Source organism: Ranitomeya imitator, chromosome 4, assembly GCF_032444005.1.
Source record: "Ranitomeya imitator isolate aRanImi1 chromosome 4, aRanImi1.pri, whole genome shotgun sequence".
In the NCBI taxonomy this organism is placed as follows: Eukaryota; Metazoa; Chordata; class Amphibia; order Anura; family Dendrobatidae; genus Ranitomeya; species Ranitomeya imitator.
This window is the reverse complement of record NC_091285.1, coordinates 42997286-43013887: the sequence shown is the minus strand read 5'-3', so window position 1 is coordinate 43013887 and position 16602 is coordinate 42997286. Positions and strand designations below refer to the sequence as shown.

The 16602-nt window shown below is 48.0% G+C and overlaps 1 protein-coding gene across 1 annotated transcript; it reads left to right on the top strand.

Annotated features, from left to right (window-relative positions):
- The first annotated feature begins 7533 nt into the window (after window positions 1–7533).
- Window positions 7534–16231, top strand: SQSTM1 (sequestosome 1). Its single transcript, XM_069763602.1, has 8 exons — window positions 7534–7987; window positions 10926–11021; window positions 11981–12195; window positions 12280–12439; window positions 14007–14102; window positions 14525–14751; window positions 14864–15068; window positions 15871–16231. Exons 1-8 carry the CDS (start codon window positions 7801–7803, stop codon window positions 16023–16025), a joined length of 1341 nt encoding a protein of 446 aa, XP_069619703.1. The 5' UTR covers window positions 7534–7800; the 3' UTR covers window positions 16026–16231.
- Window positions 16232–16602: the final 371 nt, after the last annotated feature.

Here is a 16602-nt window from a genome sequence, read left to right as displayed (position 1 = left end):
TGTGTCATCTCTCCTGTATATAGTATATATCTGTGTGTCATCTCCCCTGTATATAGTATATACCTGTGTGTCATCTCCTCCTGTATTAGACCTCGTTCACACGTTATTTGCTCAGTATTCTTACCTCAGTATTTGTAAGCTAAATTGGCAGCCTGATAAATCCCCAGCCAACAGGAAGCCCTCCCCCTGGCAGTATATATTAGCTCACACATACACATAATAGACAGGTCATGTGACTGACAGCTGCCGTATTTCCTATATGGTACATTTGTTGCTCTTGTAGTTTGTCTGCTTATTAATCAGATTTTTTATTTTTGAAGGATAATACCAGACCTGTGTGTGTTTTAGGGCGAGTTTCGTTTGTCAAGTTGTGTGTGTTGAGTTGCGTGTGGCGACATGCATGTAGTGACTTTTGTGAGATGAGTTTTGTGTGGCAACATGCGTGTAGCAACTTTTTGTGTGTCGAGTTGCATGAGACAGGTTAGTGTAGCAAGTTGTGTGCAGCAAGTTTTGCGCATGGTGAGTTTTGCGCGTGGCGAGTTTTATGTGTGGTGCCTTTTGAGTATGTGCAAGTTTTGTGTGAGGCAACTTTTGCATGTGTTGCAACTTTTGTGCATGTGGCAATTTTTCCACGTGTGCAAGTTTTGCGTGCGGCGAGTTTTCCATGAGGTGAGTTTTGCACTTGTGGCGAGTTTTGTGTGAGCCTAGTTTTTGCATGTGGCGAGTTTTGCGCGTGGCGAGTTTTGAGAGGCGACTTTTGTCTTTCGACTTTTATGTGGCGAGGTTGGTGTATGTGTGGTGAAATGTGTGCTGAGGGTGGTATATGTGTTCAAGCACGTGGTAGTGTTTGGCGCATTTTGTGTGTGTGTTCATATCCCCGTGTGTGGTGAGTATCCCATGTCGTGGCCCCACCTTAGCAATTGTACAGTATATACTCTTTTGCGCCATCGCTCTCATTCTTTAAGTCCCCCTTGTTCACATCTGGCAGCTGTCAATTTGCCTTCAACACTTTTCATTTCACTTTTTCCCCATTATGTAGATAGGGGCAAAATTGTTTGGTGAATTGGAAAGCGCGGGGTTAAAATTTCACCTCACAACGTAGCCTATGACGCTCTCAGGGTCCAGACGTGTGACTGTGCAAAATTTTGTGGCTGTAGCTGCGACGCCTCCAACACTTTTCATTTCACTTTTTCCCCATTATGTAGATAGGGGCAAAATTGTTTGGTGAATTGGAACGCGCGGGGTTAAAATTTCGCCGCACAATATAGCCTATGACGCTCTCGGGGTCCAGACGTGTGACTGTGCAAAATTTTGTGGCTGTACCTGCGACGATGCAGATGCCAATCCCGGACATACATACATACACACACACACACACACATTCAGCTTTATATATTAGATAATATGGAGAAGGGGATTGTGCCTCCTCCACATTACACGACAGGAGGTTTTACAAGATTTTGGAGGTGTCGGTGGAAATTTTAAGGCCGGAGTCACACTACAAGCTCTGGCACCAGCACTCCAGAGCGGAGCGTGCAGCCGCACAGCAATACATGGAGCCGCACACTCCGCTCCAGAGTGCCGGCACCAGAGCTTGTTTTTAACCTGCGAGACTCGGCCGTATCTCGCTGTAGTGTGACTCCGGCCTTAGGGTACCGTCACACACTGCCATTTCGATCGCTACGACGGTACGATTCGTGACATTCCAGCGATATCGTTACGATATCGCTGTGTCTGACACGCAGCAGCGATCAGGGATCCTGCTGAGAATCGTACGTCGTAGCAGATCGTTTGGAACTTTGTTTCATCGCTGGATCTCCCGCTGTCATCGCTAGATTGGTGTGTGTGACACCGATCTAGCGATGCGATCCAGCGATGCGTTCGCTTGTAACCAGGGTAAACATCGGGTTACTAAGCGCAGGGCCGCGCTTAGTAACCCGATGTTTACCCTGGTTACAAGCGTAAAACTAAAAAAAAACAAACAGCACATACTTACATTCTGGTGTCCGTCAGGTCCCTTGCCGTCTGCTTCCCGCACTGTGACTGCCGGCCGTAAAGTGAAAGCAGAGCACAGCAGCTGGGCTTTCACTTTCACTTTACGGCCGGCAGTCAGTGAGTGCGGGAAGCAGACAGCAAGGGACCTGACGGACACCAGAATGTAAGTATGTGCTGTTTTTTTTTTTTTAGTTTTACGCTTGTAACCAGGGTAAACATCGGGTTACTAAGCGCGGCCCTGCGCTTAGTAACCCGATGTTTACCCTGGTTACCCGGGGACCTCGGCATCGTTGGTCGCTGGAGAGCTGTCTGTGTGACAGCTCCCCAGCGACCACACTACGATTTACCTACGATCACGGCCAGGTCGTATCGCTGGTCGTGATCGTAGGTAAATCGTATAGTGTGACGGTACCCTTACTCATCCATCCATGAGGTGAGACACTGATATTGGAGGCGAGGGCTGGGCTCACAATCTCCTTTCTAGTTCATCACAAAGGTGTTGAATGGGGCTAAGGTCCGGGCTCATGTTCTTTCACACCAAACATGCGTTCATAAACCCTGGCTTCATCAGGGGGTTCTACCGGCGAAACGTGTGAAATTGTTCCCTCACATGGTCGCTTTGATTGCCCTCCATGTAGCTACTCACACCTCCATGTTTACCCTTCCGCATCTTCCAGGCCTACCATTCTTACATACATATTTTGTGTTTTCTCATTTGGTCATGCTTTTTATAACATATCCCCTGTATATTTGAACTTATTAGAACATAGTGTCTGCTCATTCTTTGCTACTACAGTAATCAGGCTCGGACAAAAATGGTTGTTTAACCTTGTGCGTATTTTAAACCCTTAATGACTGCTGATATATGTTTTTACAGCAGTAATTACTTAGGCTATGTGCACGCGTTGCGGATTTTGCTGCGGATCCACAGCGGATCTACAGCTGCGGGTCCGCAGCAGCTTTCCATGCAGTACAATGTAAACCTATGGAAACCGCAATCCGCAGTGTCCAGGCTGCGGAATAAAATGCGCGGAAATGCTACGGGTTACATTCCGCAGCATGTCAATTCTTTGTGCGGATTCTGCTACGGCTTACACCTGCTCCACAATAGGAATCCGAGGGGGAAACTGCACAAAATCCCCTATGGGAGGTGGAGCCGCATATTCATCACTGTAATGTGCGGCACCACATGACCACTCATACAGGAAGAGCTGCGACGCTGAGAGGATGGAAGTGCCGAGGGAGCTGGGTAACTATTTTAATGCCAGCGGGTGGGCGCACAGAGGGTGGGAGGGGGGAGATTACCGGGAACTTTATTTTAACAACAAAAATTAAAAAAAAAAAATGATTTTTCATTCCTTCTCTCCAGCAAACGCTGCTGGAGAGAAGAAATGAATGGGGCTTCAGCACCACAAGCTGGGGGGACAGCGCTTACAGTAGCGCTGTCTCCTGCACGGCACACGGACTGCACACGGACAGCATCCGTGTGCGGTACGTGTTTTACACGGACCCATTGACTTTAATGGGTCCGTGTTATCCGTGCGTTCCCACAAACACTGACATGTCTCCGTGTTTTTCAAACTGACACATGGTCCGTGAAAACACGCTGACATGTGCAGAGACACATTGATTTTAATGTGTCTACGTGAGTCAGTGTCTCTGGTACGTGAGGAAACTGTCACCTCACGTACCGGAGCCACTGACGTGTGAAACCGGCCTTAGTTTGTGTAATGAGTCCCTGGTTGAGGGCTCCTTTCCACTTGCGAGAAAAAAAACGGTCCGATTTACGGACCGAAAAAATGGATGTAACGTATGCGATTGTCATACGAGTGTCATAATTGACGCCTCTCCATTATTAATCTGGCTTAATCTCACCTTACAATAGCAAGGTGACATTAACCCTTCATTACCCCATATCCCACCGCTACATGGGAATGGGAAGAGAGTGGCTAAGTGCCAGAATAGGCGCGTCTTCCAGATGTGGGGCAGATGTTTTTAGCCAGGGGGGGGGGGGCAATAACCATGGACCCTCTCCAGGCTATTAGTATCTGCCCTCAGTCACTGGCTTTACCATTCTGGAGGAGAAAATTGCGCGGGAGCCCACGCCAATTTTTTCCGCGATTTAACCCTTAAATAAAATAGCTAGAGCGCCCAAATTTTGCACATACACACTACTAACATTAGTAGTGTGGAGTATGCAAAAAAAAAGGGATATGAGATGGTTTACTGTATGTAAACCAGGTCTCATATCATTTGTGAAGGAGATAGCAAAAGCCGGTAATTGAATTACCGGCTTTGAAGCTATCTAGCGCTGCATTAAATATAAATATATATATAGGTGTCTCCCTGACATATATATATATGTATATATTCTATTCTATGTGTATATATCTACTCTAATCTAACCTGACAGTGTGATTTTACTGTACACTGCGCTGAATTGCGGGCTTTTCAAAGGACACCGGTGCGTAAAAATCGGACAGCACTCACATGGTGTGAGTGCTGTGCATTTTTTTTTTGTCGCACCCATTGACTTGCATTGGCAAGTCTTGTCCGAGAATCGCAGCAATACGCAGCATGCTGCGATTTTTTTTCTCAGTCCGATTTCGGCTGAGAAAAAAAATCGCAAATGGAATGTCACCTATTGAATAACATTGGTCCAAGTGCAATCCGATTTTTCATCAGATGCTACGGGTGTGAGCATTCAGAATTGGAAAATGGCTAATTTGTCTAAAATTTTGGAAGATTTTTACTGACACATTGTAATTCTGTAACATGGAGAACTGTGATTACTAGCGATAGGTGTCAGGTTTTCATCCAGAACCTCGTACTGCTCTCCAGCCGCTACTCCTGATCCGCTGGCGGCCTAGAAAGGTGGAATGCGTCATCTCCGCTGGTATCTGCACGGTTATAGGATCCTCCAGTGACTCAGCAGCATGGCTCAGCAGCAGTGCTGTGTACAGATCCCAGGCTGCAATAAGAGCACAAGGCCAGAGCTGGGCAGCAACTGATCACATGGTCTCACTGTACCACTGGGGCCCTCCAGGGGGGTCTGAGTACTCAGACTGTTGAGTCCTCCTGCTCCAGGGCTGGAGGTTCTGTAGTGAGAGGGGCACTGGCTTATTATATTATAATATTCACTTCCAGGAATGGAGTCATTGCGCTTTTACGCTGGGGTCACGTTTCTCTATTGTCCTCCATGACGGGTCTGGAATCACTGACTCCATGTCACCGGCCATCTATTCTCACATGATGACAGATATCAAATAATTTCATCTTACTGTTACTTTTTAATTATCATTTCAAAAAATAAATAAATAAGGGCAGCGCGATGGCTCAGTGGTTAGATGTGCGATGGCTCAATGATTAGCAGCATGATTTATCAGTCAATAGTAGTGCAATGGCTTAGGCTGGGTTCACATTGCGTTGCGTGCGTCCGTTAGATGGACTACGTTACACCGCGGCATAACGTGATGTAACAGTCCGTTAACGCCGCCATTCCTATGTCGGACGCATCGCTAGCGCACGCCCACAGTGGGTGTGTGCTAGCAATGTGCCGTCATTGAGTGACGGACCCTCGGATGCGGGCTGCAGCGTTTCTGGGTCCGTCACTGCTAGCGCGATGGAATGTCGGCACTTGCGTTAACAGCAGCCCGTTAACAGTGTAGTTGCTCAGTGGTTAGTAATGCAGTGGTAAGCAACATGGTGGTTCAGTGGTCAAGAGTGTAGTTTCTCAGTGGTTAGTAATACAGTGGTTAGCAGCATGGTGGCTCAGCGGTCAACAGTGTAGTTGCTCAGTGGTTAGTAATGCAGTGGTTAGCAACATGGTGGTTCAGTGGTCAAGAGTGTAGTTTCTCAGTGGTTAGTAATACAGTGGTTAGCAGCATGGTGGCTCAGTGGTTAGCAGCACTGTGGCTCAGTAGTTAGCAGCATGGCGGCTCAGTGATTAGTAGCATCGTGTCTCAGTGGTTAGCAGTGTGGTGGCTCAGTGGTCAAGTATAGTTGCTCAGTGGTTAGTAATGCAGTGGTTTACAGCGCTGTGGCTCAGTGGCCAGCAGTGTAGTTTCTCAGTGGTTCGCAGCATGGTGACCCAGTAGTTAGTAGCATGGTGGCTCAGTGGTTATTAGCATGGTGGCTCAGTGGTTATTAGTATGGTGACTCAGTGGTTAGCATCACTGTAGCTCAGTAGTTAGCATGGTGGCTCAGTGGTTAGCAACGTGCTGGCTCAGTGGTCAACTGTGTAGTTACTTAGTGGTTAGTAATTCAGTGGTTAACAGTGCAGTGGCTCAGTGGTCAACAGTGTAGTTGCTCAGTGGTTAGTAATTCAGTGGTTAGCAGCATGGTGGCTTAGTGGTTTGCAGCATGGTGCGATGGTTCAGTGGTTAGCATGGTGGCTCGGTGGTTAGCATAACTGTGGCTCAGTAATTAGTAACAATGGTGACTCAATGGTTAGCATGGTGGCTCAGTGGTTAGCAGCGTGCTGGCTCAGTGGTCAATAGTGTAATTGCTCAGTGGTTAGTAATGCTGTGGTTAACAGTGCAGTGGCTCAGTTGTAAACAATGTAGTTGCTTAGTGGTTAGTAATGCAGTGGTTAGCAGTCAACAGTGTAGTTGCTCAGTGGTTAGTAATGCAGTGGTTAACAGCACAGTGGCTCAGTGGTCAACAGTGTAGTTTCTCAGTGGTTAGTAATACAGTGATTAGCAGTGTAGTGGCCGAGTGGTTAGCAGCACTGTGGGTCAGTGGTTTAGTAACATGGTGTGGTGGTTCAGTGGTTAGCAGCATGGTGGCTCAATGGTGAGCAGCACTGTGGATCAGTGGTTATCAGCATGGTGGCGCAGTGGTTAGTAGCATGGTGGCGCAGTGGTTAACAGTGTAGTTGTTCCATGGTTAGTAATGCAGTGGTTAGCAGCATGGTGGCTCAGTGGTTAGTAGCATGGTGGCTCAGTGGTTAGCAGCATGGTGGCTCAGTGGTTAGTAGCATGGTGGCTCAGTGGTTAGCAGCATGGTGGCTCAGTGGTGAGCAGCACAGTGGCGCAGTGCGGCTGTGAATATGTTTGTACTACATAAATAATAGAAATAATGTAATAAATTATGGTAAAGTTGAAACAAGTTAATATTTCTATGGATTCTCCACCATTGGGACATTTTTTTTCCTTATAGTTGGGGCTAAAAATCATTTTTGCCGTTATGGTTCATTGACAATCTTGCCCCTTTGGCTTTTCCAAATCTCCACATTAAATGCCATTAGTTTCCAGGGATCATGAATCAGCAGTTGTCGCCACATCCAGGCCTCAGGTTCTGCAGCGATCCAGAATATACTACGTCCCTCATCCTCCTCCCAGCGCTGGGGAACCCCCCTTTGTTTTGCTGGCTCATCGTGACATCACAAAATCCTTCCTAAACAGATGGGCGTGGTCAGCCAGTGCTGTCAAGATGGAGTAGGCGTGGTCTAATGCGTATGGTCGGGATTAACTGGCTGTCGATCAAAAGTAGGCGTGGCTTATTAACTAGAACTTGGGTAGCAGGCGTGGTTATATTGAAGTCGATCAAAAGTAGGCAGGCAAGCAACAAGGCGTGGCAAGCATTTATTAGGCGTGGCTAGTGTCGGAGGGGGTGGAGCTGTGTGCGATCAGCTGGTGGGAGGGGAATTTCCCGGGACCGTGTTTATATACGCGAGGCTGCAGTGAGCGGACACAGTCACAAGATCCAGCGGAACAGACGAGCGGCGCACTACGAGCTCTGCGCATTCCTGCTGCGACATCACACATCCGGGACACACGTCTCTCACCGCCACCACCCGCCGCCATGCCAGTCACCGTGAAGGCGTACCTGCTGGGCAAAGACGAGAGCCACAAGGAGATCCGACGCTTCACCGTCCCGCTGGGCAAGGGCAAGGCTGCCCCGCAGAGCTCCGGCTGTGAGCTGCTCAGCGCCAAGGTGACGGACGTCTTCCAGGGCCTGAGAGGGGGCTCCTTCCAGATGTTCTACAGAGGTGAGTCCGCACAGATCGCCCCCGGCTACATGCTACATGGGGGGCTACTGCCAGCACTGGGGGCGCTGTGTTATCTATCTGTCCCCAGTGCCAGCTGGAGACTGGTGTCTTATACACCGATGCCCCCTATATAGTGATGCCCCCTATACACTGATCTCTCCCCTATACATCAATGTCCCCCAATATAGCGATGCCCCCTATACACTGATCTCTCCCCAATACATCAATGTCCCCCCTATACACTGATCTCTCCCCTATACATCAATGTCCCCCTATATAGCGATGCCCCTATACACCAATGCCCCCTATACACTGATCTCTCCCCTATACATCAATGTCCCCCTATATAGCGATGCCCCTATACACCAATGCCCCCTATACACTGATCTCTCCCCTATACATCAATGTCCCCCTATATAGTGATGCCCCCATACACTGATCTCTCCCCTATACACCAATGCCCCCCTATATAGCGATGCCCCTATACACCAATGCCCCCTATACACTGATCTCTCCCCTATACACCAATGTCCCCCATATAGTGATGCCCCCTATACACTGATGTACCCCTATATAGTGATGCCCCTATGCACCAATGTCCCCCCTATATAGTGATGCCCCTATACACCAGTGTCCTCATATAGTGATGTCCCCTATAGAGCAATTCCCCCTATACACCGATGCCCCCATACACTGATCTCTCCCCTATACACCAATGTCCCCCATATAGTGATGCCCCCTATACACTGATGTACCCCTATATAGTGATGCCCCTATGCACCAATGTCCCCCCCATATAGCGATGCCCCTATACACCAGTGTCCTCATATAGTGATGTCCCCTATAGAGCAATTCCCCTATACACCAATGCCCCCTATATAGCGATGCCCCTATACACCAATGCCCCCTATATAGTGATGCCCCTATACACCAATGTCTCCCCCTATATAGTGATGCCCCCATACACTGATGTACCCCCTATATAGCAATGCCCCCTATACACCAATGTCTTTATATAGTGATGTCCCCTATAGAACAATTCCCCCTATACACCAATGTCCCCTATATAGCGATGCCCCTATACACCAATGTCTCCCCCTATATAGTGATGCCCCCTATACACTGATGTACCCCCCTATATGCCAATGTCCATATATAGTGATGTCCCCTATAGAGCAATTCCCCCTATACACCATTGTCCCCTATATAGCGATGCCCCCTATAGGACAATGAGCTGCGCTCTCCTGTAGAGCCGCCCTGGCATATGTTGGCGCTGTGCCTGCTCTTCAGGACAGTTCTCTGGGGTACGGTCGGAGTGTTTTCCATCTCCTCCTGTGGTCTGAGCGGTGACGTTGGAGGAATGTGCCCTCTGTGACCGTTCTATCATGTGGCAGAGGAGGAGTCGGCGGCTGTAGGGTAAAGGTGGCGGTGGGTGCGGGGCGGCCGGGTGTCCTCCACTTCTGCCTTAAGCCTCGTTCACACCCGAGTTAGACAATTGTTTCTCCAGATTCCTGCATTGTCTGTCAGCGCCTCCCTGGTGTCAGAAATGGGATCTGTCTGGGTTTTGTTTTGTTGTCATTTTACCGGAAAGAAAAGACGCAAAGTATCTTGTCGGAAAAAAGTCACAGAAGTACACTGCAACCAATTTAGGAAAATGTTTTCTCATATTTGTAAAATGTACCGTATGCTGGCTATTCACTACAGCAGGTCAGCGCCATCACTGCCGCCAGCGGCTGGCATAAACAGCAGGGAGGCATATGCTTGTCCTTGTACTATATGCTGGAGGGTCGCCCCTACTATGCCCACCCTGGGATTACTGCCTGAGGGTCAGAAGTCCAGCAGGAAAATCTAATGGAGGTCCTGTAATGGAACTTGTAACTAGAGAGAACCACTTTACCTTTTATATCCTTGTTTTGGCTGCAGACGTGAGCGGCACTTAGAAGTTGGCTGCAGGATTTGTACTTGGTATTCACTAAGAAATGCAGTAAAAGCAATGGTGGGATGGGATGGACTCCAGCAGAACACGACGTTCACTGCCTGAATGCCATCAGCTCCATTCTAAACTCTTGTATAACTGGAAAATAATAATCTGCCAACCTGCCTCCAGCACTGCCCGGTAGGGCAGGTGTGTCCCTGTCGCCTGCCTCCAGCACTGCCAGGTAGGGCAGGTGTGTCCCTGTCGCCTGCCTCCAGCACTGCCCGGTAGGGCAGGTGTGTCCCTGTCGCCTGCCTCCAGCATTGCCCGGTAGGGCAGGTGTGTCCCTGTCGCCTGCCTCCAGCATTGCCCGGTAGGGCAGGTGTGTCCCTGTCGCCTGCCTCCAGCATTGCCCGGTAGGGCAGGTGTGTCCCTGTCGCCTGCCTCCAGCATTGCCCGGTAGGGCAGGTGTCCCTGTCGCCTGCCTCCAGCACTGCCCGGTAGGGCAGGTGTGTCCCTGTCGCCTGCCTCCAGCATTGCCCGGTAGGGCAGGTGTGTCCCTGTCGCCTGCCTCCAGCATTGCCCGGTAGGGCAGGTGTGTCCCTGTCGCCTGCCTCCAGCATTGCCCGGTAGGGCAGGTGTGTCCCTGTCGCCTGCCTCCAGCATTGCCCGGTAGGGCAGGTGTGTCCCTGTCGCCTGCCTCCAGCATTGCCCGGTAGGGCAGGTGTGTCCGTCGCTTGCCTCCAGCACTGCCCGGTAGGGCAGGTGTCCCTGTCGCCTGCCTCCAGCACTGCCCGCTAGGGCAGGTGTGTCCCTGTCGCCTGCCTCCAGCACTGCCCAGCTGTTGTCACCTGCTATTCAAATCTCCTGCTGCTAGGCAACAGGCAGAAAACATTTAAACATTTTGTTTATAAATAAATATTTCCGAGGACAACTGACAAGGAAGAATGGAAGTGACACAATGGTTTCCTTGATTTGAGCTTGTTATTCACTTATCTGTAATTAATTTTTTCTTATTTCCAGATGAGGAGGGCGATCTTGTTGCTTTCTCCACTGATGACGAATTGAACATGGGCCTGGAAATGATCAATGATGGCGTCTTCCGTCTGTACATTAAAGGTTTGTAACTTGTAAGGCTATCATCATTCCTGATCATGTCTAGAACAAAAACCCGAAATGAACTGGAATATAAGTTGGCACATAGTGCGTAGGGGCTTGTTCACACTGACCACCGAGGAGACAAAACCCAAGATAAAAACAAAGCGCGCAAATACCCTGCAGTAAATGACTATCACTGGTACATGAAAATAACACGGGGTAACACAATGTCTTACCTCATCATGTCCCCAATAGGGTCACCGTGATGTGACAGCTTTTACGTGTATTTGTTTGTTTTTTCTATCAGACGAATGTTAACTAAGTACTTTATTATTTTCATTCGCTATTTCTAGTTATTTACTGCAGGGTATTTGCTGACTTTATTTTTTTTGGGGTTTTGTCTGTTTAGTGGCCGGTGTGGTTATTCTTGGTAGAATATTCCGCTGATAACCCAGTACGCGGCTCATGTATACAGCTTTATTACAGCACCCATAATAATCCATTGGCCCACACCTCTGCTTGTCACTGAGCAAATATGAAATCGCCCACCCTAACTTATTATTATGGGTCCAAGTGCAGTGAACCCTGCTGATCGTAACAGAGCTCGCTTGTTGAAGTGGGTCAGTGACTGCAATCACTCCATTTGTTCTCTATGGGACTGCGGAGATGACAAAGTTCAGCGCTCAACTTTATTCCTCAGTCATACAGAAGCGCCTGTAGCCACCATGGCAGTTTCAGGGCATAGCCCCATTCACAGCTGCTGTACCCCATCTAGATGGGATATAAGTGTACTGTAGTCACTGTGCCCACCGTGATACTGCCGCTGAAGGGCCACACATCTGAAGTCGGCCATGGTCCTCTAGTTCTTTGATCAATAGAGGACTTCTAGACTAGTGAATTCTCCCTTGTGATCTGATGATCCGTGTCTCTAGATCTCTGCTGTGATCACCATCTCATTCTACTTCTTATTTCTTTCCCAGAAAAGAGAGAATGCAAGCGAGAACACCGCGCACATTGTGGACCAGAGACCCCCCAGAACGTGGTGCACCCCAATGTGACCTGTGATGGGTGTGAAGGGCCCGTCGTGGGCAATAGGTACAAATGCCTGACTTGCCCTGACTATGACCTGTGCAGCACCTGTGAGGGCAAAGGAGTCCACAAGGAGCACAACATGATCATGTTCCCGACTCCCATGGTAAGGAGCCTTTCTAATACGACACTTGTGTATATATGTGAACACGCCGTGTGTCATACACTGACGGTTTATTCTTTTATCCAGCCCTTTCCCCATGGTCGCTGGATGCGCAGGATGCGCCATGGAGGGCCACCATTCCCATGGATGCATGGCTGGGGGTTCCCAGGTAGAGGACATCCCTGTGCTAACTTTCAGCAGCCACAAGGATGCAGCGCCCCAACTAATCAGACCGCCGCTCCGGAAGGTAAATATTACGCTTCTGACAATGTCTTTTATAGACTTTTATAGATTACTTTTATTATAGATTGTAAGCTCTCACGAGCAGGGTTGTCTTATTTCGCTTTAATTATTGTATTGTTAACGTTATTAATTATGACTCTTGTGTTTGAAACTGTTAAACTGTAAAGCGTTGCGGAATATGTTGGCGCTATATAAATAAAGATTATTATTATTATAGACAACCAGCTGTAATGTAATGTAATCATTCCTCGGCACATTGACCGTCTGCTCTGCAGTGTATATGCCCGCGGCAGGCTGTCAAAGTGCCGGGGAGTGATTACCGCGTGCTGTGGTGACCTGCACCACCAGGATAGCAAGCGGCTGCTGGAGGATATCACTTCATCTTCTCCCTGTAGCCGCTGACAGGATTTTAAAGCTATTTTCACAACAGATAACCTCAATAACTGGCGGTAAATAGTGATTCCGGACCTGACTGGTTCTCATTTAGGCCATGTTCACATGTTCAGTATTTGGTCAGGGTTTTTTTTTTTTTACCTTTAGTATTTGTTCCACTCCTGGTTTTGGCCTACAATCAGTGGAAAAGTAGAATAGAAACACATCACCACTTCAGTATTTATCACCCACTCCTGGTTCTGGATCACAAATACGGAGGTCAAATACTGATTGTGTGAACGTGGCCTTTATAAAAAAAAAAAAAAAAAAAAAACCCAACCTTTTATTATTGACCTGTTTAATAGCAATGACTTAAGGTACCTTCACACATAACGATATTGTTAACGATATCGTTGCTTTTTGTGACGTAGCAACGATATCGTTAATAAAATCGTTCTGTGTGACAGCGACCAACGATCAGGCCCCTGCTGGGAGATCGTTGGTCGCTGAAGAAAGTCCAGAACTTTATTTCGTCGCTGGATCTCCCGTGGACATCGCTGGATCGGCGTGTGTGACACCGATCCAGCGATGTCTTCACTGGTAACCAGGGTAAACATCGGGTAACTAAGCGCAGGGCCGCGCTTAGTAACCCGATGTTTACCCTGGTTACCATCCTAAAAGTAAAAAAAACAAACAGTACATACTTGCCTAACGCTGTCTGTCCCCGTCGCTGTGCTCTGCACTCCTCCTGCACTGGCTGTGAGCGTCGGTCAGCCGGAAAGCAGAGCGGTGACGTCACCGCTCTGCTTTCCGGCCGCTGTGCTCACACAGACAGTACAGAAGGAGTGCAGAGGACAGACAGCGGTAGGTAAGTATGTACTGTTTGTTTTTTTTACTTTTAGGATGGTAACCAGGGTAAACATCGGGTTACTAAGCGCGGCCCTGCACTTAGTTACCCGATGTTTACCCTGGTTACCGGCATCGTTGGTCGCTGGAGAGCGGTCTGTGTGACAGCTCTCCAGCGACCAAACAGCGACGCTGCAGCGATCCGGATCGTTGTCGGTATCGCTGCAGCGTCGCTTAATGTGAAGGGGCCTTTATAGCCATTGTTACTGCCACCCAGAGACGCTAATTGCTCCATTTATACAAACTTTGCCCTGAAATGTGACTTTTTTTTTTTTTTACCTTTAAAACGAAAGGCGATTCTGGCAATCCTAAGCAGCCGTGCAGCGATCCTAATGTCGCCTTCTTGCAGAATGTTGGAGAGAGCGTGGCTGCCATGCTGAGCCCCCTGGGTAGGTTTATGCCATTACTGTCAGTCCTCTCAATTCATATATAATGTAACAGAAAAGGAAATATTAAACTGCAGCTGTTCATAGAGAACTGGATTAATTAAAAAAAAAAAAAAATATATATATATATATATATAATCTCTATCCCTCATAACAAGTAAAAACTGCTTTTCATGCACATACTAGCCTGATAGGCCCGGGAACTGTCCTGTATCTTGGGCACTTTACATTGTCATCCACTCTCTTAGTGAGTGGTATTTCTTTAATCAGCATTCAGCCAGCACTATAGGTGCTAGAACTTAATTTCCCTCCCGGGCTGCTGCTAACTGAACGTTTGCCTCTGTTGCTTAGTTTGTGCTCGGCTCTGTGCGCCATGACAGATATTTGCATGTGATGGTCTTCCTAATTCATTGTGATCCCTGCAGGGATTGACGTGGACATCGATGTGGAACATGGTGGAAAGCGCAGTAAGGTTTCAACTCCACAGCCCGGTTCTGAAGCTAGAGACTCTCAACCAAGCAGCACATCCTCCACCCAGAATCCCCAGAGTGACGACCGCAGATCTGAAGAAGGCGCCGCTCCCATGGACACAGACAACATTGCTAAACAGATGGCGGACGTGCACTTGGATGCAACCACACAGCCGAGCAATGTGAGTACCGGTGTTGGGGAGAGATGGCGGATTGGACTGTGTGTCTATGGTCTATACTGATAAGCCCCCGGTACATTTGTTTAGCAAAATACCTAATTTGCATTCTTTGCAGGAACAAGGTGAACACAGCGGCAGCGCCTCAGGGGGTGATGATGACTGGACTCATGTGTCACCTAAAGAAGTAGACCCGTCCACCGGAGAGCTGCAGTCCCTTCATCTCCTGGATACAGACGTCCCGAGTCCCTTAGACCCACTAAGAGCAGCACAAGCGCCCACAGGTCTAAGAGAAGCGGCTCTCTATCCACATCTCCCCGCAGGTAACTGCAGATTCTGGACATTTGAGGTTTTTTTTTTTTTTTGTATATAGTGTACATTTGGGCATTAATTAAAAGAAATAAAAATAGTAGTATGATGAGTATAGATTTTCCGCTTAACCAGTTGTCCTTCCAGATTAGTTTTAAGTGTACAAAATTCAGGACAACATAGAGGTGCCGGGGCATATTACAATCATTGATGAGACCATCCATCTTAGGAATACCAGTTCTGTATTTTTAAAGGACACAATTACTGTTCAAACCAAGTACAGGCGCTTGGTGCACCCCTAGCGTGGCCAAACCATTAGGTACACCGTCCCATCTATCTGCTCCTTCTCTTGGCTGTGTAAAGTCAGAGCTGTCAATCTTAGAAGAATGCAGAGATGGCTGAAAAAGAAGTATGGTTGTGCAGGTGCACGGAACAGTTTGGCCACGCCTTGATGCACTGAGCACCTGTGCTTGGGTTGAACAGTCATCTTGTGCTGACAGTCCCTTTTTAAGGAGTCCGATTTGGAGGTTACCGCTGTAGTACAATCGTATGCTGTCTGATATATATCACGTTTCATAAAGATGAGAGGACAGGCTGGTCTAGATCGCCATCAGTAGTGTAGAGTTCATGTTCCGCTCCTCTCAATCTGAATAAATGGGAACTTTAAAGGGGTACTCAATCTTGCATAAATAATCCACTAGATCAATGATGTTGATTTGATCAGTGGGGATCTGCTGTAAGGGGACGTTCATTGACAGTGTCTGACACTGAGTAGGGTCGTAGTAATTGATTCTGTCTTTTTTGCCCCCTTTCTAGAAGCAGACCCTCGTCTCATTGAGACCCTTTCACAGATGCTGTCCATGGGATTTACAGATGAAGGCGGCTGGCTAACTCGTCTACTGGAAGCCAAGCAGTATGACATTGGGTCTGCCCTGGACACCATGCAGTCTGTGCGGCACCTTCCTCGCTAATACAGCGGACCTCTGTGCTTTTATTATATCTTTACCTTCTATATATTCCACTACATTACTAGTATGAGCAATGAATACTGTGGGGACTCATCGATTTCTTCAAATATTAAAAAAACTGTATGAAATATTTCTCCATATAATCTGTCACCTCTGCGCATTGTGATGTTTCCTGTGAAGATCATACATGGAATAAATCCTATCAAGTACTTGTTTCGCATCATTATTTGGTTCATACTCTCTCGGATTCTATCCTGTGGGTCCTCATTCTTTACATTGAGAGCCACATTTGGCTCTGCAAAATGGTTGTGAGAAAAGAAATTGCAGGAGGGTCTAATACCCACCCTTGTGGGCAGCACGGTGGCGCAGTGGCTAGCACAGCAGCCTTGCAGCGCTGGAGTCCTGGGTTCTAATCCCACCCAGGACAACATCTGCAAAGAGTTTGTATGTTCTCTCCGTGTTTGCGTGGGTTTCCTCCGGGCACTCCGGTTTCCTCCCACATTTCCAAAGACATACTGATAGGAAATTTAGATTGTGAGCCCCATCAGGGACAGCGATGATAATGTGTGTGCAAACTGTA